A 26,125-nucleotide genomic window follows, 5' to 3' on the forward strand; every position below is an offset into this window, starting at 1 on the left:
TTAGATTGACTGAGTTTTTGGGAAGCCACCCTCTTGGGAACTGTGAACAAGACCAAGAATTTCATGCTTTTGGATCAAACTGACTGGCATTTTTTGAATGAATGACTAGGGCCTGGTTTAACAAAGAGGTAAATTATAATTAGTGAAAAGGGGTGAACATTCCTCCCACCCACCCCCAAAAAAGTTGGAGCTTTGATTCACATAAATATCAAAGTTTGGATGCTTTTTCGCTTCTTGTCAAATTACACAGAATTCCCAAGTCTGACAATTAGGAATGGAAAACTCACTGTCCGGGGCGGCTCTAGGTATTTTGCCTCCCCAAGCACGGCAGGCAGGCTGCCTTTGGCGGCTTGCCTGAGGGAGGTCCCCACCCCGGTCCCGCAGATTTGGCAGCAGCTTGGCATACTGGTGCCTGGAGCCACCCCTGTCACTGTCACAGGGTTTCATCACTTCCTGCTTCTGGTGTTTCCTAAATTATCACAAGAGCAGCCTATCAAGTAGTATTCTTGCACTTTTACTCTCAATTGTGTCTAATTAGGACGTTTAGAAGAGCAAAAAAAAGTGAAAAATACTTGAAAACATAATTAATCCAAACTTTATTGAACTTCAACAAAAGTTTGGTTCTCTTTTGTTTTGAGTTCTGGATGAACAATTGTACCAATGAGGCAGTGTAATCTAGTAGGACTAGAAGTCAGATGCCCTGAGGCCTGGTCTACACTGGGGGAGGTGGGAATCAATCTAAGTTATGCAACTTCAGCTACGTGAATAACTTACCGTGGTGTCTAGACTAGACGCAATAAATCGACCCCCGCTGGATCAAACTCTGCCTGCCAATCCGGTGGGTAGTGAAGACATACCCTGAGTTAAACTCCTAACTCACTGCATGACTTTGAGCAAAGCACTTACCTTCTCCAGGGCACAGGGCCTGCTTTAGGCTGATTCGCCCAATTCCCCGGAATCGGGCCCCGCACTAAGAGGGCCCAGCACCAGGGCCCCGCGTCTTAGGCGCCTTTTTAATTTTTCTTTTTTTACTCACCCGGCAGCGGTCCGCTCCAGGGGTCTTCGGCAGCGTTTAGGCGGCGGGGGGTCCTTCGGTGCCACGGAAGATCCAGAGCGGACCCCGCGCTGCCGAAGTGCCGCCAAAGCCCTGGACCGCCGCTGGGTATTTGAATCAGGCCCCGCAGTTAATAAAGCCGGCCCTGCCAGGGCATGGTCAATTATAAAACAGATATGCTTACCTTTCAGAGATGTAGTAAGGCTTAATTAATTGATGCTTGTTGAGCACTTTGAGATACATCAGTAAAACTACTATATAAATGTGGAGTATTGCTAATTTTATCAGAACTAGGGTCTTCCCCCACCCCCCTTGCTCCTTAATGTTAATTTACAGGGGAGCATAATGTTAATTTACAGGGGGCTGTGTGGAAGGCACAGTTCTCTTCTGTCTACAAATGTAAGGTACACGCTACGTATGATACTTAACTTGAAATCTGTGCTTGAAGTCAGCAACAAAATTATTCTATCTAAGGTACTTATATATCCCCCATTACCATAGTATCTGAACACCTCATGAGCTTCCATGTAAACTGTGCCCTCAAAAAGCCTTTGTGAGTGGTTTGATAATATAACAATTCAGCAGCTGCACAGGTTTTCGCAGTCAATGGCTATATTGCAAATGGGCCATCTGCAGGGGCTAGACTTCAGGACTCTTCTTCCAAAACTACTAGCCCCTACCACTCTAGTGAAAGGAATCGTCACTGCCGCTAGAGCAAGGTTATACAGGGTTTGAGCACTTTGGTGCTATTTAAGTATAAGGGAGTATAGGGGCAGATCCTTAGCTGGTGTAAATTGTCATAGCTCCATTGACTTCAATAGAGCTATGACAATTTACACCAGCTGAGGATCTGCCCCCAGGTTTTAGGGCTCATAGCCCCATTTCAGCAAAGTACTAAACTACATGCATGAGTCTAGGGTGATATGGCCCATTTTAGCCAGGACAGGCCCTTTTTTAAGCCTTGTCCCAACTTTTTTGGCATATGTGGGCATTTGTCCCGTTTGCTCTTGCCAGCTTGATCAGATGCTCACTTTTGTCAAAAAAGTGCGGTGCAGAGGAGTGTGGGGAGTGGGGGTAAGTGGCGATGCTAGCCCTGCACGGGGGGGCGAAGCAGGGCTCGGGCGAGCAGCAACCCCAGCCCCACGCTTGCGCGGGGGGCAAGGGAGGCTTGAGCCAGTGGCTCGAGCTAGCCCCACGTGGTGTTCCATTTTCCCTTTGGGAAATATGCTCACGCTATGCCTGACTTTAAGCCCCTGAGTAGTCCACTGAAGTCACATGATGAATATGTCCATGGTAACTTAGCAAGGTATTTAAGCACACAGGTAGGACTATTCATGTGCTTAAAATTACACACTTGCTTAAATGTTTTGTTGGATCAGTGACCGTAACCTCTGTGAAGGTGACACTAGAGAAGGACAACGCTCCCACTTGATCAGGTCTGCTAGACCCTCTAGATGAGGGCAGTGATGACTTACACTACAGAGCCTATTACAGGGCCATCAGAATCCCCCACTACATTTTCACAAGGTTTCATAGAATGGAAAAGCTGCTTTCAAAGAACATTCAGAATGTGTGCAAACTAGCACCTTACAAAGGAATACACAGTAGAAGGGTCCTGAATGAGAAAGACTTGGGCATACACTCTATTTTCAATCAACTTAGTTTTCGAATTGTGGATCCGATCCATGAAGAATAATTTAATTATCCCACACTAACTAACTAATTAGGGAGTCCACCACTAAAAATCTTCCCACAGTTCCCTTGTGGCACTTGGCCATTGGAATCCCTGTGCCACCTCCCGTGCCCATTGTCCCCCAATGCTGCCCCCCAATGCCTGCTGGGGAGCCTGGGGAGAATGTGGTGGGGTGGTGTAAGTGCTCGCCCTTCCCTCCAGTGTTCCTCCCTCCCCCTCCCTCCTCCCTCCGTGGGGCCTCTGTGGCAGGCAATCTGCGCCTGCTGTGGTGGTCGCATGGCCAGCAGCCTCGCCACAGCACAGCACCTCCTCTCAAGCACCTCCCTCGCTCCCTCACAGCCTTGCATCATCCTCCTTCACAGTCAGTTGCTGCTGAAATTCACAGTCAGCCAAATTGTGCTGCAAGCACTGGGGACCATACGGGAGCCGCATACGCTGGCAGGTCGTTCGTTCCGGGCAAATGTTCACATGCATGTGTGGCATGGATGGATGGGCTTTCCTGAGCTCTGGCTGGGACCAGCAGGTACCTTCCAGGACTGTTGTTTCTTGTGCAGATGCCTGCAGTCTGTGGATGGATGTTCAGCACCTCGGGACCCAGCTTGGGACGCCTGCCCAGAGGATGCGGGGCGCGACAGCGAAGACAGCCGACAGCAGCGAGCACAGCAGCGAGCGAGCTACAGAGAAGGGACATCTGCTGCCTGTTTCTGACTCCCACTGTTCAGTGACCAGCTTCAGTTACTGTTTCTTTTCACTCTCTGTTTATGACTCCCGTTACCCCCCCTTCCTTTACTCCACCTTACCCAAAAAATTTAACACACAAAAATTTATTGTCCTTTATTTTTTTATTTAGGTTTGACTTATTGAAACTTGGAAATACCCTGCGTGAAGGGACAAAGCATTCTGTGTTGGGTAGGGTGGTGAAATGTGTAGAATGGGTTTCTCACCTCATTGAGTGAAAGGCTCATGTGGTGTGCTCAGAGCAACCGCTGTGCTTCTCTCCGGATGGTGATGGATCTGTAAACGGATGCTGTGGGATAGTGGACAGGATGGGGCGGAGACAGATTCTGGTGTGGACCAGTGGTGGAGACAGGAGGCACACAGGATACTCACTGCTGGAAAAGGATATGTGACCACTAAGAACCACCCCCAGATCTCAGACACCCCCTGAAAACCACCTCCAAACCTGACCAGATTGAGAACTTGCACCCTGTGTCCTCTGTGACTCGCTGCTGATACCTGCCCCCGCTTCTCCTCAGGTGACTGTCTCTCCCCCCCCTACACACCCTTCCACGCCCCATTGACACAGTCTTGATTGAAAACATAAATCCCACGTAATTAACAACAAATCAATTTATTAATTACATAAGGACACACAGTAGGGATGCACTTGGGGTTTGGGGTGAAGAAAGTGTAGGGAAGGAAGTGTAGGAGCAAATAGGGGAGGGGACTTTAGTTGGACGGAGGCAACTGTAGTGTGGTGGTGCAGGACTTCTATTCTGCCCCCCCGCTGGGGGCATTATTATTTTGGGGGGGGGGGGGTGTGGTGGTGGGGGGGGAGGGGGCGTGCACCTCGCAGGGGGGGGCCTCCTCCCTCCTCCCTGCTCTCCTCATTCCAGGCGGCGCCTCACGGCTCAGCATCCTCCTGTCTCTCACTCCTCTCTAGTCGCCTGCTTCCTCCTCTCTCTCTGGGCTCGCTCCTCCTGCACGCTCTCGCCTGGTGCTGAGAGCTTGGCTCAGTTCTCTCTCCCCTGCTGGTCCGCCTCTCCTCTCTCTGCTGGCTCTGCTCGCACATCTGCTCTGTCCCCTCTTCCTTGCCTCCTGCTTCGCCAGCTCGTGCAATCTGCCTCCTGTCCTCTCTGGAGACAGTGGAGTGTCAGCTCTGGGGACGGAGGGATGGGAGGCAAGTTGGATAAGATTTGCTGGAGTCTATCTTAATCTGTCTGAATCTTCTCTGAGATTTCTGGTTCTAGAAAATTTTGAGCTTGGAATTACTTTAAATGTGCTGGGTCATTGGTTCCTCTTGGAATGTCCTCTCAGACTGCTTTTTCATTTCAAGATTTTGCAAACAATTTCGCCAGTTTCAAGCCAATTTTTGGCTGGCATGGACAAACATTGGACTGTGCTTGGTGACACTGTTTTGCATTTGTTTATGTGTGTATGGTGCCCATATATGTAGTACAGGCCACACGCAGCACCAGTTGTGTCTACACACAGCAGCATGCATTGCTTGCAGATTCAGCAGCCATAGCAGCCCAGCATTTATAACACATAAGCACATATAATAAGATGGTAATGTATGGCTATACCATACCTTATGGGCAAAATTAGATGCCCTGGCTTGGGCAGGGTTAAAGCAGCCAGCTGGCCCCCCCAATTGGAGCCGAAAAAAATCTGAAAAAAAAGAGCAAAAATCATCATCAAAAAAAAATTAAAAAAAATGCCTAGCCACTGCCTATAGAACCCTCCATCACAGATGAGAAAGTGTAGAGCAGCCTGAGAGCATAGCCTGCCTGCTATCTGAGCTGCACTGTCTCTTCCCTGCCTGAGCACAGAACACTCTCTTCCTTCCGCCTGCTCACTCTGTTCACACTCTTCTTTTCTTTTCTCTTCCTACCCTCCCTTACTACCCTTACCTCCTGTTCTAAAGACAGCATAAATAATGTGAAACTTGTATGAATGAAGGAAAAAGAATGATGGAAGCTGGAACTGGAAGGAAGTAGTCCAGGAAGGATGATAGGAGCTGGGGCTCCAGGAGTGCAAGGAGTGGGATAGTCCAGGCAGGACATTAAATGAATATTCCAGGGCAATTGGCTCTTTGGGGGGTGGATTGGTTATGCTGATGGCCAGCAGCCCTGTTGCAGGGTCAGCCATCAATACCAGCCATATTGTACCATCCAGGACATCAAATTTAGGACAGCCTCTGTATTACTGAGCCCTTTGAACTGCCCTTATTGTTACTGCCCTGATTTTGAGCCAGATGCTATGCCAAGAGGCTGATGATGAGGATGGACATCATCTCCATTGTACTTTGGGGATGAGTGCCATAGTGCTGAGTGCCTGCAGCATGCTGCCTATCTGCAGATGGGTACAAGCAGCATTCAGAGGAAAGTGTCATCAGATAAGGGTTTGGTGTAATGGTGGGTTTGGTGGGTGGTGGTGGGTGGGGTGTGTTGCCGAACCTGACTTTGACACCAGACCCACCCCTGCACCATCCCAGAATGCAAATACTTGAGAGCTCAGCAAGATGAGGAAAAGCTTAATTTGGGATTCCTCCCTCCCTCCCCTCCCCCTCTCTCCCTCCCCCTTTCCCGCTTCACTCTCTCCTCGCACGCTTTCGCCGTCTGCTGCTGCTCTATATGTGCTGCTGTGTCTACTGTAAAAAAATACTTGCTGTATTTTCTAAAATAACAATAATTTACCTTTAATTAGATGCAGAGAGGAGAGGATTGATCACCCTGAGGGTCTGAGGAGAAGGAGAGGAGAGAGAGAGATGTGTGTGATGCAGGCTGAGTGCAAGCTGTGTGCAACCAGGCGCGGGAGGCCCTGCCTCCTGCCCTCCTCATGGCCTCCTCAAACCCTGGAACCCTAAGGCAGCCACCCAAGGAGCAAGGCTCCAGCAACTCTCCAACTGAGCTTGATGCTAAGGGAAAGGCTGATGCTGGGAGATCTCCCGAGATGATTTCTTCTCTATCTATCCGAGAGCCCTTTCTCTCTTTCTATTTATTCAGAGAGTTTATATCATTAAACAGTAAAGATAACATGGTTTAAGCATCTGGTTTACAGGGTCTATCCTTCCGCAGGCTCCGGGGGGGTTGGGGGGGGGGGGTTGGGGGGAGGTGGAATTGGGGTGATGAGTCGATTGTCGAGCGCCAAGCGGCTGCAGCGCGCGCCGCTCGCCCTGCCCGCTCCCTTCTTCCTCTTCTTCCTCTCCTCCTTCCAATCGGCCGCCCCACCGTCGCCGCCCCGCCCTGTCCCATCCGCAGAGTCCATCCGTCACTGGTGGTGGGTGGTGTTGGGCAGGCCGTTTTTTGCCGCTTTTTGCTTTTTTTTTTTTCTTTTTTTTTTTTTTGGTGTGCGCGACGCGCGTCTGTCTCTGCCTGATGGCTCGCTCTGTCCTTCTTGGCGTCTCTGACTCTTTCTCTTTGGAGGTTTGTTCGCTCCGCGCAGCCATTCAGCTCCCACCCACCACCACACACACCAAGAGATCCAGAGTTCAGCCGGGTCCGGTCCGGTTCTCCATTCAGAGATTACAGATTACATGAACTCCTCTGCTGCTGCATCGCTGCTGGCTGCTGCTGCTGCTGAGCTGCGCCCACCACAAACAAAAATTCTAAGAGTCCAGACAGTCCAAAGGAGGAAAAATTTTCCGATTCCTTTCCTGTGTTTCTGGTGTGTGGCGAGCATCATCTGAGCTGCTGTCGTGTCCAGCAGACAGCAGCACTGTGTGGGATGTGCCCGAGCTCCCGAGCTACTAAGTTGATTTGCATCCACACTATTTCCAAGCCAGCAAGTTAAATTCTTACTCCACCACACACCTGGCCGAGTGGAGAAACACCAACTAAGAGCCCCCTAGTCGAATTAAAATGGCTCTAGTGTGTGTGGTTTTGTTAGTTAGTCAATTAACGCTGCTAAATTCGAATTAAAGTCCTAGTGTAGACCAGGCCTTGGACAATGAAAACAACTATCAAACCTTTACCTTTTTTCTTGGGCTTTTGATGAAAGCTGGGGCTGTTTCTCACAACCTTTCCTGGCTTTTAGAAAGCTTTATTAAGGCTATAAGATTGATAGTCCTAGTAAATGGCAGGTGATTGATGGCTTGTTGTTATCACTCATTTGATCTCATAGAGATCAATCTGCTTCTCACTTTTATCAGTGGCAAAAGGAAAGTGTTTGTGTTCAGCGTGACCTTGGGATTATACCCCCACCGGGGTTGACAGACTTGTGGGAAGGAAGCACTCAGGGCCTGATTCTTCTCTGGCCTTCACTTGTGCAAGTCGTAAGTAAATCCACTGAAAGAACTACACTGAGCTAAAACCAATGCAAGTCAGAATAGGCCTGTGGGAGCTGGAGGCAGTTAGTTCTCACACAGTAAAAAAAGGAAAAGTTTACAAGTGCCATTCAGAAAAAACCTCTTCATATGTGGGCAAATGACTCGTACGAAGGTCAGCCATTTGGCAGCACAGATTGTAAGTGAAATTCCTGATCAGTGTAGCCACTTCCACTGAAGGTAGGAGCTTAAATACCTATAAGGATCTGAGTCTGTGTGTTCTCACAAGCAGCAGCAGCAGGAGAGTCCTATCAACATGATTTGGACATGAAAACCTAAATCTCTGATAAGAACAGAACTTGACCAATGGTGTCAGAACTGTTGTATAGATTGGAACGTGGTAACCTGAAATTATAGGGTGGGTGAAAGAATAAACCCTGTCTCTCAGCTCACTCCAACATCAGCGGGAGTTATAAGTTACCCTGAGAAGAAAAATCACTGAAAACACTCCCATGTTTTGTTTTTGCTATCTCTACAGTTCCCATTTGGGGCTTTGGGGGATATGGAGAACTAGCAGTCAGTGAGCCCTCACCCAGTATTGCTGTGTCTGGTAAATGATTTTGAGGAGTGATGGTTGAGAGCCATGTCTAGGTAATCCTGCCATTGTCAGAGATCAATTTATGATCACACCCAATTGCTCAATGTCTCCCACAATGAACACACCTGTTGCTGTAACTTCTTTAACCTGCCTCCCCTGCAGGAAGAGCTTGGCCCTGCAAGGTGATGAGCCCACTCAACTCCAACCGAGTTCACTGGGAGCTGAGGGCACTTTAGCCATTGGTAAGGTCAAGCCCTAAGTGTTCAGTCCCCAAACAGAAAAAACCTAGAAAAGCTGATTTTTTTTCCCCCACTTGTTTTGCTCGCAGGCTATGATGATGCTTGTGTGAAGTGACTGGTTGGCTGTACCTTACAGATGGAAACCTCAATGCCCCCAAGTAGTTGATCTAAGAAAGCAGTTAAATTTCTCTATACCAAGTGCATTGCTTTCAAAATACTTCATAGTGTCCAGGATTCTTCCAGCACGCCACAGACTGTATTACGTAACTTGCTGCACAGCTCCTTGCTGTCAATACCATACACAAATAAATCCTTTCGACTGCACCATAAAGCCTTATCCAACATGCATTGAAGTCAGTGGGAGACCTTTAATTTACTTCCCTGGGCTTTGGACCAGGCTCCTCACGTATGGAAGTCAGGCCTCTTAAATCTGCTATAAATTCAGGTACATTTTCTCCTGAATGCTGAGTTGTTTCAGAAGCTAAAACTTTGATTTTAGATATTTTTCTTGGGTGATTACAAATCTCCTTCTCTGACGAAACTTTGGAAAGGGTTCAAAAAAGAGCTACACCAGAATCATCCAGGTCTGGAAAACCTGCCTTCCAGTGAGACACTAAAGAAGCTAAATCTATTTAGCTTGTCCAAGAGAAGATGAAAAGCTCACTTGATCACTATCTACAAGCACCTACCTAAGGAAGAGGTTTCTGATTGCAAACAGCTCTTTAATCTAGCAAAAAAGGCATAATGATATGCAATGTCTGAAAGCTAAAATTAGACAAAATTCAGACTAGAAAACATTTTAACAGTGAAGGTAGTTAACCACTAGCACCTTCAGGTTCTTATCCCCTGTCCACCACTCTGGTATCCGAGAACTCAAATCAACCCCTTAATCCACACACAAACCCACGTTTTGCTGAAATAGGTTATTTCTCTTTCCCCTCTCCCCCACTTTTACCATGTTCTTTCTTTTCCAAAGGGTTATCAAATCAAGTTCTTTATGGAAAAAGGAAGATTAAGTCACTTACAAAAGCAACATATTCTTTATCTAAAGAGAACCCATTCAGACTAGTTTTTGCAAAATGTCATTTCTAAAGCTCTCTAGCAAGAATATTAGATTACAAACATATCATCACAACAAACTCTTTGGTTCATCGGTGATTCTGAGGACTGGACTGTGCAGTATAGCAGCTTTCCAGAACTGGATTTTATAAATAAACCCTTTGATAGGTGTAATCTTCACTACACATTAGTGGCTACCAAGTTTCAGGAGGCGGGAAAAAGGGGTGGAGTTAGGGGTACGTAGATTTACAAATTAGTCGGTATAAATCCAACTATTCCATTATTAAAACCAAAGAAAAGGCAAGCAATGATTTATCTCCTATCATGAGTAACAAAGCTCTGTCATTCCAAATGGAAAATGGATTGGCTGATGATACATGTTGCTGGGATACTAAACTAGAACATGATCCATATAGGCCTTTAGTAGATTTGATTTATCAATTGATGGATATGAGACCCTTATGGAAAGAAAGTAGTGAGGGTACCTTGAATGTTCAGAAGGACAAAATGATATACTGTACAACCCTAGCCAGAATCTCTCTTTGATTTAGTATTTGCAAAAGCTAAACATAAAAATGCAGGCCAAGTGCACATTCTTTGTAGAAGGCAGCAAGAGATCAGGTGCCAGTTTGTGATTACATGGTTCACTTGTGTAATAGCAATTAAATTGCTGTGTTAAGTGATTGCAGCTAAGTAAAAATTTGCCCTGGTTACTTATTAACCACAGTACCTTGCACCTGTAGAGCAGATCGTACTGTGACAGGCAGAATTCACAAGCAAGCAGCGGCGGGTTACAGAGATGTGTCAGAATCACAGTACCCAATATACATACTACTTTAGCCATCAAGAAAATACTCCCAGCTACTCAGATGTCCCAACCTACTAGTTACCTTTTAAAAGTCTTAGGCTCCTTAAAGAGATAGAGAAAAAACAAACTATTAACCTGCAGATAACTGGCAGAGGATGAGCCAATTACTCTACATTTACTTCTCATGTCCCTATTTTTACCTATGTTGTCCATGTAGCATCAGCACCACTGCTATAACGGTTTAAAATAACTGGTATAACAGAGCCACCCTATGGAAAGCATGTGGTTAGTGCTACAAATAGGTGAGCAATGAACACACAGCATACATGTCTAGCACACTTTGAGCATTTGCCTGTTCGTCAGAAGCATTCAGATTTTTGGGACTGAAGGAATCGCAAACAGTTGTGGAATGGACACTAAGGGCAGATCTACACTACAGGGCTAAGTTGACCTAAGTTATGTAACTCCAGCTACGTGAATCACATAGCTGGAGTCAACGTACCTTAGGTCGACTTATTGCAGTGTTACACCATGCTGGGTCAAGGGGAGAAACTCTCCTGTCGACTTACCATATGCTTCTCGTTCCAGTGGAGTACCAGAGTCGACGAGAGCGCAATCAGCGGTTGATTTAGCAGGTCTTCACTAGACCTGCTAAACTGAACCCTGGTAGATCGATCACCACACCTTGATCCCCCAGTAAGTGGAGATAAGCCCTAAGCCCTAGCTGCTACAGAGGAAGAGCGAGAGAAAAACACAGAAAGAGTAAAAAAGGAAATAATAAGCAAATTAAACCCCCTCTAGAAACTTGGAGGGAAATCCACAACAGCTGTGTCTTTTTAGCTCTCTCTCTATTCTGTGTTCATCATTGTAGTATCTCAGCAACTTATACAATTACATAGACAACAACTACTTATGCTAAATAATCTGTTCAAATATTGTATTTAACAGTGACACTAGTTTGCCAGACTTGAAGAAGAGCTCTGTGTAAGCTCAAAAGTTTGTCTCTCTCACCAAGAGAAGTTGGTCCAATAAAAAATATTACTTCACCCACCTTGTCTTTCTAATGGACAACAAACACTGTAAAATTATAGTTCACTTTTCCCCCCACCCTCCACCCCTTTCCTGGCAGTAGGCAAGGGTATTTTTTTGTCCTCGTAATTACTAATAATATATTGTGTGGGAAAGCCATAGTGAAGAGATAGGCCTTACATTTCATCCTGAAAGGAATAAGATTCATTGTCATTCTAATCTCTTGGAGGAGTTACACAAAGGTGGGCCAGTTCCTGAGACAGTGTGATGCCCTGCTCTTGTAATCTCACTCATGTTTGCTGTTGGCTATTTGATTGTTCCAAAAGATGAGCCTGGGAGCTTAAATTCATTACTCTGCTCGACACTAAAAATCATGGACTGAACAGAGACACTGAATTTATGGCTTATTACAACAATCTGTTACCTATTAAATACCCCTTCTTATTGTCCTATGACTGCAGAGTTTTTAAAGGGCCACTCTACCTTAAATGGTCCCTTACAATATGTGCTAACGACTTATGCTAAACAATCTGTCCCACCTTGCATTTTACTGTGACACTGGGAGTTCCTTTCCCACATCTGAAGAAGAGCTCTGTGTGGCTTGAAAGTCTGATTTCTCTCACCAACAGAAGTTGGTCCAATAATACCTCACCCACTGTATCTCTCTGTTCCCAGTAAATGCATTTGTTGTGGCAGAACCTGACTGCAGGAAGAGAGATGGTACCTGATGGAACAGGCCCAGCCCACTGACGGTTTTCTCCATCCTAACTCAGTCACTGTGAAAATACACCAGGAACAAATTAAGGACAAAAGTGGCCCAGGTTGACTAACGCCATGAAAGCTATAACAGTAGCAATTAGACTCAGTGGCCACTGACCTTGTCACATAACGAGGCATAACTAGAGGCAGTCTACATTTTTTATCATTGTTGTTGAAAATGTTTTAAAAGATAAAATTCTTTTTCAATGAAACAAAATGTTTCACTTCTTTTGAAATATTCTAATTTGTATACCAAACAAAAAAAAACGTTGATTTTTGTTTTTTATCACTACATTTTGTTTCATGTTGTTTTTTGAGAACCAAAGTATTTTTTATTTTTAGTGGTCTCCCTCTCTGTGTCTCCTTCCCCCGCTCCCCTCCCGAGGTGTGGGCCATGTTTCCTAGAAAAATGGGAGAGAAAGGGGTGGGGGAGCAATATAAAGAACAAACGTTTTTAAAATATCAGTTTCAAAAACTGAAATGAAAATTTTCAATCTGAAATAAACCAAACATGTTCATGTTTCATGTGGGCAGAAGGACAAAAACTTAAGTCCCAAAACCACTGGCTTCTTCAGCCAAAAACTATTCACCTGAAGTAGGTCCAAAAGAACTAAATCCAGGAAACTAGAACAGAATAAAGACTATGCCAAGAATACAAAACAGTTTATCCCATTGCAAACGGGAGAGAATCTTACATTTCAAACAGAAAGCAGCTGGAACATGCCAAGGTAATAGATATGCCATATACACCAAAGTCTTATGTCATAATTACCCCCAAGGCCCAAACCCATTGGATGAGCAAAAACAAGCTCACAGAGGACATTGGTTCTCTGTTTCTTGAAGACCTTTGCAATGCTATGGACGGTGCTCCTATGCTAATAGAAGTAACATACACTTATTGCCCACCCAGACATTGCCCATGAAAAACACCAGGAATAGCAGCATGAGCGCCAGGAGGTGGATCCACATCCCTAGCTAAACAGACAGAAAGAACAGCTTTGAGACTAAGTGGCCATGAGATCAGAAAACCACTGCGATACAAAGACAATACCATAGTTACCATCCTGTACCCTGACCTCCATTCTGAATGAGTCTATCTGTGTGTTTTATTAAACAGCTGTAATGGTTCTGTGGTTATTTTTTTACTAATATTTTATGAGCCTTTGAAAAAAAATGTTCAAGCAAAAGGAAGATGTAGCAGTAGCCAGTGGACACTGACCCCTATCATGAAGCAGGGATATAACCAGAGGTTGTAACCCTGACCAATGTGATGTGGCTGATGCCAGGAAATAAATATTATTAGGCTCTTGCCAGCATTTTTGTGTCACGGCTTTAATTGAAAGCCATCTCCCAGGTCATTTTTTATTTTATTTTCTAGTAGCTGGTGAGAACAAGGCCTGTTCTGCACTATAAACTTACATCGGTATAACTACGTCGTTCAGGAGTGTGAAAAATCCACACAGCACTATGTCAACAGGAGGGTCTTCTCCTGTCAACATAGCTACTGCCTCTCGTAGAGATGGATTAACAACTGCCATGGGAAAAACTCTCCTGTCAGAGAAGTGGCGTCTTCACTGAAGTACTACAGTGACTCAGCTGCACTGTTGTAGCTGTGCTGCTGCAACATTGTAAGTATAGATCTGCCCCCAAATAAAAATACAGGTGCGCTTTTAGAGCACAAAACAGCTGATGAATACACATGCTCTAGGATTTTTACTCCTAATCTGGGGTCCCATCAGAGCACAAACCATTTGGATCAGACAAACCATTCAGTCCAAGTTTAATCTTAATGTACCACTGGGCTCTATCCTTGACTACACCTACAAAGGAGATTGTTTGAGGGAAGTAAAGGGGCTGAGCCCCATATTATTATTTATAAGATGTTGTAAATGTGTACAGTGCTTTACATACACATAAATGAGAGACAAGGGCCCTGCCCTGAAGATTTTACAGTCTAACTCACATGCCGTGTTTGTGTGTGCTGATACCTTGATTGTACACAAATTGTGGAGCTATATATGCCCAGAGCCAAATAGGCATCTCACTGATACGTGCAAATCCCAATTTTCAAATGTTAGGCCTGTGCTCAGCTTGGAAACTGTGACCCATAAATTACACCTGATAACACTACAAACAATGGAGATCCTCCATGAAAGGCATTTTTATGCTTGAGACCTTCTGCACGTTCTTTAACCCACTTTTTACCTCTAGACTAGGGCTTAGTCTTTTAGCACCATATTTACTGACTGAGCCCTAGTTTGCACTACAAAATTATGTCAGTACAATCGCATCCCCACATCCCCGAGCAACCGGTTATATCGACCTAACTCCCAGTGTAGACAGCGCTACGTTGATGGGAGAGCGTCTCCCATTGACATAGTTACTGCTTCTCAGAAAGGCGGAGTACCTACACCAACAGGAGAAGTTCTCCCATTGGCATCTTCTCTAAGTGCTAACGTGGTAGATCTGCACCAGGCAGCACTGTAAGTGTAGACAAGCCCTTAAGTTCTTTGTATTGTTCAGTAGCACCAGCTGTGTTCTCAGGCTGGGCATTAGTACTGGCACAGCGCTGTTCTCTGAGGACTATGTTTTTGATGCATCCAGTGACGTATTAGCAATGGATAGAATGCCTCCCTAACTCTGCAAGGGTTAAACTGATAGCAGTTGGGCACCTGACATGCAGGCAGCTTTCCAATCTCCTCAAGACTGAGTCTGTTCCTGAATGCTATCATATCAGTTGTGCTGAATGATGGATGGAGGTTCCTAAAGTGATTACCAAAGGTGAGTCAGGGAGCCTGAGGGCTTGCCTATACTTATACAGTGCTGCAGCTATGCCAATTTAGCACTTAGCTTCTTTCATCATTGTAGTTACTCCACCTCCCTGAGAGGCGATAGCCCTCCTGTTGACATAGCACTGTCTACACCAGGGGTTAGATTGGTATAATGCCTGAGCAATGTAGCTATACCAACATCAGTTCCTAGTGTAGACCAAGCCTGACTTTAGTGGAGAGAAATTTAAGAGCTCTACATAACACTGATGCTGTACTCAGGATTAGGACTTCAATGGGCAACATACATAGCAACACAGAACTGTTGAAATTGTGACAAAGTTCCTCCTCTATCTTGGTGGGTCCTGCGCTTATTGGCAGATTTGCTCACCTCAGTGATCTTCCCCACAGTCTGGGTCAACTCCTGTGTTTAATCAGGAGTTGGGAGGTTTGGGGGGAACCCAGGCCCGCCCTCTACTCCGGGTTCCAGCCCAGGGCCCTGTGGATTTCAGCTGTCTATAGTGCCTCCTGTTACAGTTGCATGACAGCTACAACTCCCTGGGCTACTTCCCCATGGCCTTCTCCAAACACCTTCTTTATCCTCACCACAGGACCTTCCTCCTGGTGTCTGATAACGCTTGTACTCCTTAGTCCTCCAGCAGCACCACACCCTCTGCCTCTCAGCTCCTTGCACCTCTTGATCCCAGCTCCTCACACGTACTTCCTCTCCTCTGGCTCCCCCGTCCCTGACTGGAGTGAGCTCCTTTTTAAACCCAGGTGCCCTGATTCGCCTGTCTTGATTGGCTGCAGGTGTTCTAATCAGCCTGGCTGCCTTAATTGGCTCTAGCAGGTTCCTGATGACTCTAGTGCAGCCCCTGCTCTGGTCACTCAGGGAACAGAAAACTACTCATCCAGTGACCAGTATATTTGCCCTCTACCAGACTCCTGTACCCCACTGGCCTGGGTCTGTCACAAAATATAAAAGCTCATGTTGAAACAGCAGCAGCAACACCTTGTGACAGGGTGCAGTTGTATTACCTGGTCCCCAGTAAACAAGGGATTAACTCCAGCTCAGCTCTCCCCTGCACGTATACTGACACTCAGAAGTATTAACAGAGTAGCTGCTTGGGAGGAGAATATACATGGGAAGGCCAAGCTGCACACCCCAGCTCACGAGACCGGACTGACTCCTAGACCAGGGGAGAGTGTCTGTTTACTTTCCTATAATTTTACTTTCTTACTATTCACACATGAGGAAGGGACCTTGATGTTTTGTTTTTTTCCTGCTAAGTCTCTCCAGCAGCACATAAGCCTCTGATGTGGGGGAAGTCGTGCACAACTAGAGGTGTATTGGATACAGGAAAATTTCTCCAGCTCCATTTGAATCCTAGTGATCCACAGCACTCTGGTGCGAATGAACTCAAGAACTCTGACATGCACTGCAACATTTTCATTGTAAGCCTTTACTCTAGTAAAGGGATTGAAAAAAAGAAAACAGGGTGAGTTAAGTGTATATGGCATTGATGTCTACAGGAAGTTCATATCGTAATCTGATATCTTGGAAAGATATCTATGTTGAAATCCTGACCTCACTGAAATCAAGGGCAGAACTCCCATTGACTTTAATGGGGCTGGGATTTCACCCCTATAATCACCTAGTGCTGGAAATGTTTTTCAAGAGGGGGACTGAAATTATAAAAAGGAGGGACAAACAGTCCTAGGCAGGCCCCCTCTCTCCCTATCCATCTCATTCACTGCACATGAAGAGAAAAAGGAAGCAATTGTTGGACTTTGGGGGGTGGGGGTCCTGACCTACCGAGTTTGGTCAGTAAGACTGCTGAACGCATGTGGTGAGAAGTTTTGCCTAAATCTGATATAGTGTGTAAGTTAGGCATCAGCAAATGTTTTAGCTTTATTTTTCCTATAACTGTTTCTGACTTTTATGCCTCATTACTTGTATGCTGTAGCCTACAAAAGCTTATGCTCAAATAAATTTGTTAGTCTCTAAGGTGCCACAAGTACTCCTGTTCTTTTTGCGGATACAGACTAACACGGCTGCTACTCTGAAACCTGTCATTAAATGTAGTGTGCCTTATAAATGAAAGGAGAAGGAACTCTCTTGCCTTGAGTGTGTGCTAAGAACAGACTTAGGCAGCAAGAAAGATAGGAAGGTGTTGCTGTTAGAGAGCAGCCGTGAAATAGGGGCTGCATTTAGAGCTAACAAACAAAAGGATTACGCAATACTGTACTGGATTATGATGATCTAGGAATCATTGCATGCTGGAGCAGCAAAACCAGTAATAATAAAAAGCACTTTTTTTAAACCCAGCACTGAGCAATGAAGTGATGGTCCCAGATGGACACCTAACCAGGAACCCAACTGTGTGAGCAAAGGATGAGATTAATATTGTAACACCACTGTGGATTTATGAGAGGATGTGTCAATGACCAGCCTGGGAACAGTGGTAGTAATTGTCATGGGATCATATTGGGTGTAGTGGGAGAGGACCAGGGCAGACACCATATGAACTTCTAGAATTGCTATTCCATCTTTCTCCGGGCTCGTCCAGTACAACTCTACTCTCTTATGCAGAATGTTGTAGAGTAAACACTAAAAGAAGCGAAGTACAGTATTTCTTCAGAAGGTGTGATGATTAGGAAAAGATGTTCCTATTTCCAATTCATTGATTGGATCTCTTTCAGAACAGATAACTCAACTGATCGATTCTTTCCATCTTTACTATGTTTAACAGACCATAATAAATAGAAGGCTACTTCTCCACATCAAGGCACCCAAAGCTTTATCACTCCTACCAGATTTCTTGGCAGCTTCCTTCTGTATAGTCACAGGGAGAGGGAGGAATGAGGGCAAATAAGTTGCCTTTCCTTTATTGCAAAGGGATATGCACCATTGTGGATATGCACCATTCATCACAATAGGAAGCCAGTTCTTTGCCTCTGTGGAAGACTGGTAGCTGTTCTGTTGGACTATGGTGGTTAAATGACAGAACCAAACAAATAGCAACTTACAAGGCTTACACAGAAAAACAGACGTTTGTCCAGTGTTAAAGTCTGTAAATGGCATTAGGTAGTTTAGCATGTAGTAGATACTTAGTAGTATGGTTTCCAAAGCGGGGTCATCGTGAACAATATGATCCAGATATCTCCAGATATTCCACTAAGCACTAAGTATTGGATGCAGGTTAGACTGCAAATAAATAGCATCCTCTTGACATGAAACAAGTTCAGATGAGTCAGGAAAGCTAGAACTGCTAAAAGAATCTAGACAGATCTCTAGTGGAGGTGAAATTCAGTGAATACCTTGAAGCGATAGCATTGTACTGCTAATTCTTTTGCCGTGGGCAGCTAACAGTCTGAAATCATGGCCTTGTTTATGTTTCTAAGACCCAGGCATAGTCAGAGCCCCGTCACTGACTTGTTGGCCATAACATTGAGACCTTGTTTTCCTGAAAGATAGATCTGATTTTCCCCAGCAGGAGAATGACCCTCCTTTTAAAAAAAAATTAGTGTAAATTTAATGAGTGCAAAAACAAAAGTTACTTGATGTGGAGGTCAACAAGAGCTTGGCTCTGTTTTCTGTCTCCCCATATTCATGGTATGAATAATGTAAGAAAACAATAATAGCTTTATTTTCGTTAATCATTTTAGCCAGACTTTTGTTTTTTGGTTAGATGGAAGAACACCCAGATACAGTACTGGCAGGAAGGGGAGCTCAGTGTCCCAGCCTATAAACACAGCTCTCGCTGAGAGGATAACAACGCCTTTGTTTGGTTGCACACAGCAGAGGCAGAAGATGTCACCATAACAAAGCTGATTAAAACACACCCAAAATATTCTTATTTCTCTTTCTTCCTTAGGTCAAATTTACTGCTGGCATAAAAGATCAGGATTCAGGAGGACGTAGAAGATCAGTCCTTTTAAGAAGTGAAGTCTGCCTATCTCAAAGGTGACTTTAAACATGAAGGGCCATTTTCCAACCACCTGTTAAATTATATTTTATGCTCTTATAACTAGTTTTGGCACTCGAACGATAGGATACTCTCATTTACTCTCAGCTATCCTGAACAAGAGATTTTAATGTAAACACCATGCTAGCTGGTCAAATACATGAGCTATTTGTTATAATATGGTCTACTTCCCAAATGCCTTTATTTGTGCACCAGTGTTTCCATTGCTGGCTTAGCTAAGCTTCTGCAAGTAGGGACGAAACATGAGCCCCTTGTTTGGGGAGGCAAGCCCCGCTCCTTCGGCCTGAGGCCCCAACCCTACCCTGCCCCTTCTTCCCCCCGCCCTCTCTTGCCCCAGCCAGAGGAGCCCCGGGCCCAACACCGCAGCTGGAGCCCCGGCTGAGCCACTCCCGAGCTCCAGCCCCCTGCCACGAGTCCCAGCCCACCCACCCAAGCCCCGGCCCACCCGAGCCACCTTTGGCCCACCCAGGGCCGGTGCAAGGATGTTTCGCACCCTAGGCGAAACTTCCACTTTGCGCCCTCCCCCATCCTCAAGCCCCCGCCCTGAAGTGACCCCACGGCAGCTCCCCACCCCACCCTCCGTCCTGAGGCACCCCCACCGGAGCTCACCCCTGCCCCACCTCCTCCCCGAGCATGCCGTGGCTGCTTCACTTCTCCCGCCTCCCAGGCTTGCGGCCCCCACCCTTACTTGCTGCAGGTGGCCCTCCCCGTGCTCCCCTGCCCCAGCTCCCTCCGCCTAAATGCCGGCGGTGACTGGTATCTCCTCCTAGCAGAGGTTCATTTAATCTCCCAGCACAGGTAAGTGAAGACTTACAATGACCCTAATTTGCACTCTTCATCAATGGCCAGAGGCTTCACATGGGTGCAGAATTCCCAGGGCACAGGTTAGCCACGCCCTTTCCTTCTGCTCTGTGCTATGGTGGTCAGCTTTCTAATTTGTGAAAACTGGACCCCCACCACCACCCTCCCTTTTGCCCCCTGAGGCCCTGCTCCTGCTCCACTTCTTCCCCCCAAATCCCACCACCACTTCACCTCTTTCCCCCAGGCCCTGCCCCATGCTCACTCCTCTCCCCCTTCACCTCCAGTGTGAACAGCCCCAAGGAACTTGCAGACCCCAGCAGGCCACCTGGGAGTGCAGGTCAGAAAAGCACTGAGGCCACATGGGAGTAGCCAGGCAGCCCTGCTGGGGAGCTAGGACAGGGCCCTCCTGCATGACAGCCTCCTGCCTCTCTATGCGCTGCCTTCCCAGCAGCCCTCTTCCTGCCTGCTTGAGCCCTCCCCACCTCCGAGCTGCCTGAGAGTGCGGCTGGTGGACACGCCGGCTGGCAGGGCAGCTCATGTTCCTTCCCTCCCGGGGAATGTTCCATGCTTGCTGGGAGCCCCTAACCTTGCTTGCCATGGGCCCCTGCACTCTGTCCTCCGCCGCAGCCCTGCAAACTGTGCCCCTCAAAGGGGCTGCTGGAGCCGGTGCATGTGTGCTGCTGTGGGAGCTGCTGTTTCAGGGCTGGGCAATAGGCTGCCACTTCCCTCCCTTGCCCTGCCCGCAGTAACCAGACTTTCAGTACATCTCACTGGACACTGCCAGGGTCCCTTTTCGACTGGACTTTCCGGTCAAAAACTGGACACCTGGCAACCCTACAGTCTGGGCCCACCTGCCTCCACCCTACTTCCACCCCAGCCAACCACAGACCCTATGCCACAGACCATACAGGGGCTCTATCCTAGGGGCTAGAGGTCCTCTGCATCGGGGTATTCCTGAGATAGTCTAGCTGGCCCAAAGGGGTTGCAAGGCCATAATGAATCAGATTCACTTGCAGGACATCAGAGCAGTTAGAGGTAGGGTTGTCAACTTTCTAATCGCACAAAACTGAATACCCTAGCCCCGCCCCTTCCCTGAGCCCCTCCGCCCCCCACTCACTACATTCCCCCTCCCTCGGTGGCTTGCTCTCCCCTACCCTTGCTGACTTTCACTTACCTGGGGCAGGGGGTTGGGGTGCGGTAGGGGGTGAGGATTAACTTGGGGTGTGGGCTCTGGGGTGGAGCCAGAAATGAGGGGTTCAGGGTGCGGGAGGGGGCTCCAGGCTGGGGCAGGGAGTTGGGGTGCATGAGACTCCAGCTAGGGTTGTAGGATCTGGGGTGGGGCTGGGGATGAGGGATTCAGGGTGTAGGAGGAAGCTCCAGGCTGGGGGTGGGGCTGAGGGATTTGGAATGTGGGGGTAACATCCCAGAGGCAGCATATAGGTTGGAGAGATGTAGACCTTGGGAGGGGCCAGAATGATGGCCACTGGGGAAGATGAGGACGATGACGGTGAGGAGAAAGATAATGATTAAGTATGAAAGATCACAGTTAAGTATGTAAGATAATGGTTAAGTAGGTTAAGAAAGATAAGGGTGTAAGTATGGATGTCCAAATGTACTTTCTGTATTGTCTCCATCTGCCTTGCTGAGTTTAAGTGTGTGTATAATCTTTGCTAAATTAGTAATATATATATATATATATATATATATATATATATCTCCTATGGCGTGCGTGTTGCACCTGTGCACATTGGGGTTGCCAAATTTTATGATAATTTTACAAATTTTACAATAATCTTACTGGGAAATCTTGGGACAAGAACCAGTGTATCCTCAAGTTACAATTATATATACCCAACTTTGGGTCAGGCTACAGCAGTGCCAGGACAGGTAGGGACTAGACTGCCTTAGCCCTGCAGCACCACTGACAGGAATTTAACAACCCAATCGGCGGTGCTGACTGGATCCACCAGGGTCCCTTTTTCAGCCAGGCGTTCCCATTGAAAACTGGATACTTAGTAAAGGTAGAAAGATGTTTTCAGCTCCTCTAACTTAATGGCAGCTCATAATCCTCATAGCTGCATGCATTACTACTTGACATCGCTTGCCCCTCAATTTACCCTCTCCCACCCTCAACCTTGCCCATTACCTGAAGGTTTCAAGGGGAACAACACAGGGCCATTTACAGTAATTCTACCTTGTATATGCGCTGAGGGATTCCTTGAGTCAGCTGCAGGACAGTAATGGCACCTTTAAATGATATAGTGCATAGCTGGTCCAGAGCAAGAACAAAATATATCCTTCAGTCTGTCTGTGCACCTCCCCACTGCATTGCAATATCCACTGAGCTCTGACAGTACAGTCCAAACACTCAGCCATGTGCTGTTCATAGGACAGCAGAGGGCCAGGGGAGAGGAAGAAGAGATGAAGATGGGGGAGGGGAAGAAGGGAGCAGCTACCTCAGAATTCCAAATTCTGTACACCTGCAAAAAGTTCTAGTAGTACATTTATGTACAGTAGTAATTCCCTGAAGGACTTTAGTCCAAGATCCTTTCACAAACATTAAACTTCACAGCACCCCTGTGTGGGGATACTGAGGTACAGTCTTCAAGATCCCATTTCAGCTAAGTACTTAGGCATGTATGTAACTTTCAGCACAGGAGTAATCCCACTGAACTCTATGAGACTACTCCTGTGCTGAAAGTTACAAGCCTGACTGAACCTGTCTAACTCCTATTACCAGAATATCTCAGCATCTCCAATCTTTAAAGTATTTATCGGCACAACACCCCTATAAAGTAGGGTATATTTATGCAATTTTATAGATAGGGAACAAAGATGGAGAGGCTAAGTGACTGCCCCAAGGTGATCCTAGAAGTCTGTGGCAAAGTAGGGAACTGAATCTAAATCTCTGAAGTCCCAGGTTAGCTCCCTGACTACTAGATCATCTCCAATTATCAGCTGAGTAATTTGCCCAGGGTCATACAACAATCAGTGGCAAAGACAGGAACAGAACCAAGGAGCACCCCAACCTACCTGCTCAGTAGCATTTCATTTAACACAATTCAGTCTGAAGTAAATAAGTAACTATTCTTCCCACTAATTACAAATTTACGTGCTTTGGAAAACCTACTTTGTGGTACCTACAGTTTTTCATATTTTACTGTATTTCAAACAGGTTTACTTGGAAGCATGTGCATTTGTGTTGGTTGTAGCTTAGTAACCATCAAAACTTTACAAAAAACTACTTTCATGTCCCCTAACTCCTCATTGAGATCTGACTGCTAACTGTCTTCTGAGGGAGGTTTTATTATGATGATCGAATGTCTATAAAACAGAAAATGAAAGTCACCTGTATTATTTTAGGAACCTGTGTGACCCTACCAGCATAATGTAACTCTGAAATTTGTATATTTAAACAAAACAAAAACAAAAACACTGATAGGCAGACCCCTCTGCAGATCACTGCAGGAGTCAATGAAGCTCTGAGGGTGAAGGGATCTGGATTCTTGGACCTCTTTATAGGTTTGCCACCCCCAAACATTCAAAAATTATGAGCTGGGGCTTTAAGAAAATATCAAATAGCATGAGACGTGAATAAATTCCTGAGAGATGGCAACACTGTGACATTGCAGGATCAGAGCTTATGTAACCTTGCACTGTGATGTGATGAACAAAATATTTATTGTTTTCATAAATGTGACTTTTACATTTAAAAAAAATGCCTTGAGTACTTATCCTAGTGCACAGCTTCTCTTGCTGTCTGCAAATAACTAACCATTTTTTAAATTAATTATTCAGGTTAGTCATTTCCCTACCGCAAAGGGATATTTTTTCTCAAATGGCACTTAAACAAAGCAAGAAATCCTATTTCATTTGATTCACTTTGAAATGACATGCTGAAAACCACCTCAATATTACATACTGAACAAACCCAACAAAAACCTCACCCAATGGAAAATGGCAAGCAAGGCAGTGCCAGTGTCATTCACCTCCCAGTGTCATACAGAAAACTCAGCCTGGCAGTATTATCAGCACCAGGGACATATGTCTAATTAAAAGGATTTTTTTTTAAATTTAACATACAGCTAGCTTAGCAGAATTCTAAATATAGATACGGTCGTAGATGGGTGAGCTCGGGTATAAATGGAAATGGCCAAAGGCAAAACAACTGTTAAAGTAGCAGGATTACAACAAATCAGCATTTTATTCCTTTTCTATTAAGGAAACTTCTCTGCAGATAAATCACTGATTAAACAATGAAGGTATTAGATTAGACTGCATAATTAATGGGAAAGTGAAATGCACCCAACAACAGCCTGATGTCCCTGTGCACTTCGGGAAACATTCTGCTGGCTTAAATGCAGATGAATGAATGGCTGGGCAGATGTGTCGATGGGAGGGCTTTGGCTTCCTTGGCCATGGGATTCTGGTTTGGGAACGAAAGAGAGGCCCACCTGATCAAGAAGTGGAGATGCATCTTCGCACGCTGACTTGCCAACCTAGTGAGGAGGGCTTTAAACTAAGTTCAAAGCAGGCAGGTGACTAAATCACAGAGGTAAGCATAAATAAGGTGAACTTAACAGAGGGATAGATGTTGGTGGAGGAGCAGTGGAATCATAGGGTCATAGAAGCAATAAGAGGGAAAAATCACTGGAAGAGTATGGGGAATAAAAAGGAAGTATTAGTAGATAAGCTCAGTTATGACAATTGGCTTCACAGAGACTCAGGGGGGATAAGTGTCATGACTGGAATATGGGTAGAGAGGAATATAGCTTGTGCAGGAAGGATAGGCAGAGTAAGAAGTGGGGAGATGTTGCAGAAGGAATATATACAGTACACGTGTTCTGAAGCGTAGAAGGAGGCAGGAGGCAGACCAGTTCAAAGTCCCTGGGTAAAGATAAAACGGGGAAAACTATAGGATGATGCCATGGCAGGGGTCTATTCTAGACTACCAAATCAGGAAGAGGAGGTGGATAAAGCATTTTGAGAAAAAATAACAAAAATATCCAAAACACAAGACTGGTAATAATGGGGGACTCTAACTATACAGATATCTGTTGGAAAAGTAGAGTGGCAAAATATAAGTTCTTGGAATGTGCTGCTGAAACAAAAAGTTGTCTCCAAGTGGAGAAAGTAGCAGGGGACTCGGCCATTTTAGACTTGATTCTGACCAACAGAGAGGAATGGGTTATAAAGGTGAAGGTGGAAGGCAGTTTAGGTTGAAGTCATCATAAAATTATAGAGTTCATGATTCTAAGGAAAGGAAGGCGTGAGAGCAGCAGAATATAGACAATGGACTTAAAAAGCAGAGTTTAACAAACGCAGAGAACCGGTAGGGAAGGAAATCTAAGAGAGTTGCAGAACAGCTGGCAGCTTCTCAAGAAGACAATATTAAAGGCACAACTGCAAACTATTCCAATGTGAAGGTAAGAAATAGTAAGGAACTCTTTAATGACCTGGAAAATCAGAAAGGTATCCTAAAAAAAAGTGGGAACATGGATGAATTGCTAAGGAGGAGTACAAAAGAATAGTTGTATGCAGTGTTGTAGCCATGTTGGTCCCAGGATATTAGAGAGACAAAGTGAACCAACTTTCATGGTGAGAGAGAGAAGCTTTTGAGTTTACACGGAGCTCTTCTTTCTGGTCTGGAAAATGTACTCAGAGTGTCACAGCTAAATACAAGGTGGAACAGGTAGTTGAGCATATATTTCAAAGCCTCATTCAAGGTGAAGTGGACAATTAACATCCCTGTAGTCTGGTTACAGGTTGTTATTACAACTGGTTACAGGTTGTTGTAATAAGCCACCTTGTCTCTCTAATATCCTGGGACAAACAGGGGACCATGATTTTTAGTTTCTAGCAAAGTTATGAATTTAAGCTCCCAGGCTCATCTTTTGAAAGTGTCGTGAGGATGAGGACTGATAGGCCAGATATAAAGTAATCACTTTGTGAAAAAGTGTTCACCCACAGGTGATAGGGTGTTTTTGTCTTTTACCATTCCCCTGTGTGAATTCATTCGAGAGCAGAGTAATTGTCTAGTTTCACCAACATAGTATTTATTGGGGCATTTAATGGTGTACTGCATCCAGAGCGCATGTTGTAATAGGCATGTGTGGGACCCATAAATCTTGAAAGGTGTGTTACGAGGGCTGTTAATCATAGTAGCGGTGGAGATATGTCTCCAGGTTTTGCATCTGTTGTTCTGGTAGGGTCTGGTGCTGCTCTGAGTTGGTGCTAGGAGTTGTTATAAAGAGGACGGTGATCAATTGTTCTCCTTGCCTTACCTTCTGTGGATATGAAGTAATGGGCTTAATCTGCAGAAAAGGAGTCATAGGTTAGAT

At 45.6% G+C, this 26,125-nt stretch overlaps 1 protein-coding gene across 7 annotated transcripts in view; it reads right to left on the reverse strand.

Annotated features, from left to right (window-relative positions):
• RNF152 (ring finger protein 152) overlaps nucleotides 1–26,125 on the reverse strand; it is a 239,504-nt gene that overhangs the window by 105,894 nt on the left and 107,485 nt on the right. For 3 of the 7 annotated variants that reach the window (XM_039522040.1, XM_039522041.1, XM_039522042.1), the window contains exon 3: nucleotides 26,069–26,098. The exons of 2 other annotated variants lie outside the window; for them this stretch is intronic. In XM_039522040.1, coding sequence (XP_039377974.1) covers nucleotides 26,069–26,098 — 30 coding nt within the window. Of the gene's footprint in view, nucleotides 1–26,063; nucleotides 26,099–26,125 lie in introns of those variants that run through there. 2 more of the 7 variants (XR_005593499.1, XR_005593497.1) reach the window with 2 other exon arrangements.

Source organism: Mauremys reevesii, linkage group 2 (assembly GCF_016161935.1).
Source record: "Mauremys reevesii isolate NIE-2019 linkage group 2, ASM1616193v1, whole genome shotgun sequence".
Classification (NCBI taxonomy): Eukaryota; Metazoa; Chordata; order Testudines; family Geoemydidae; genus Mauremys; species Mauremys reevesii.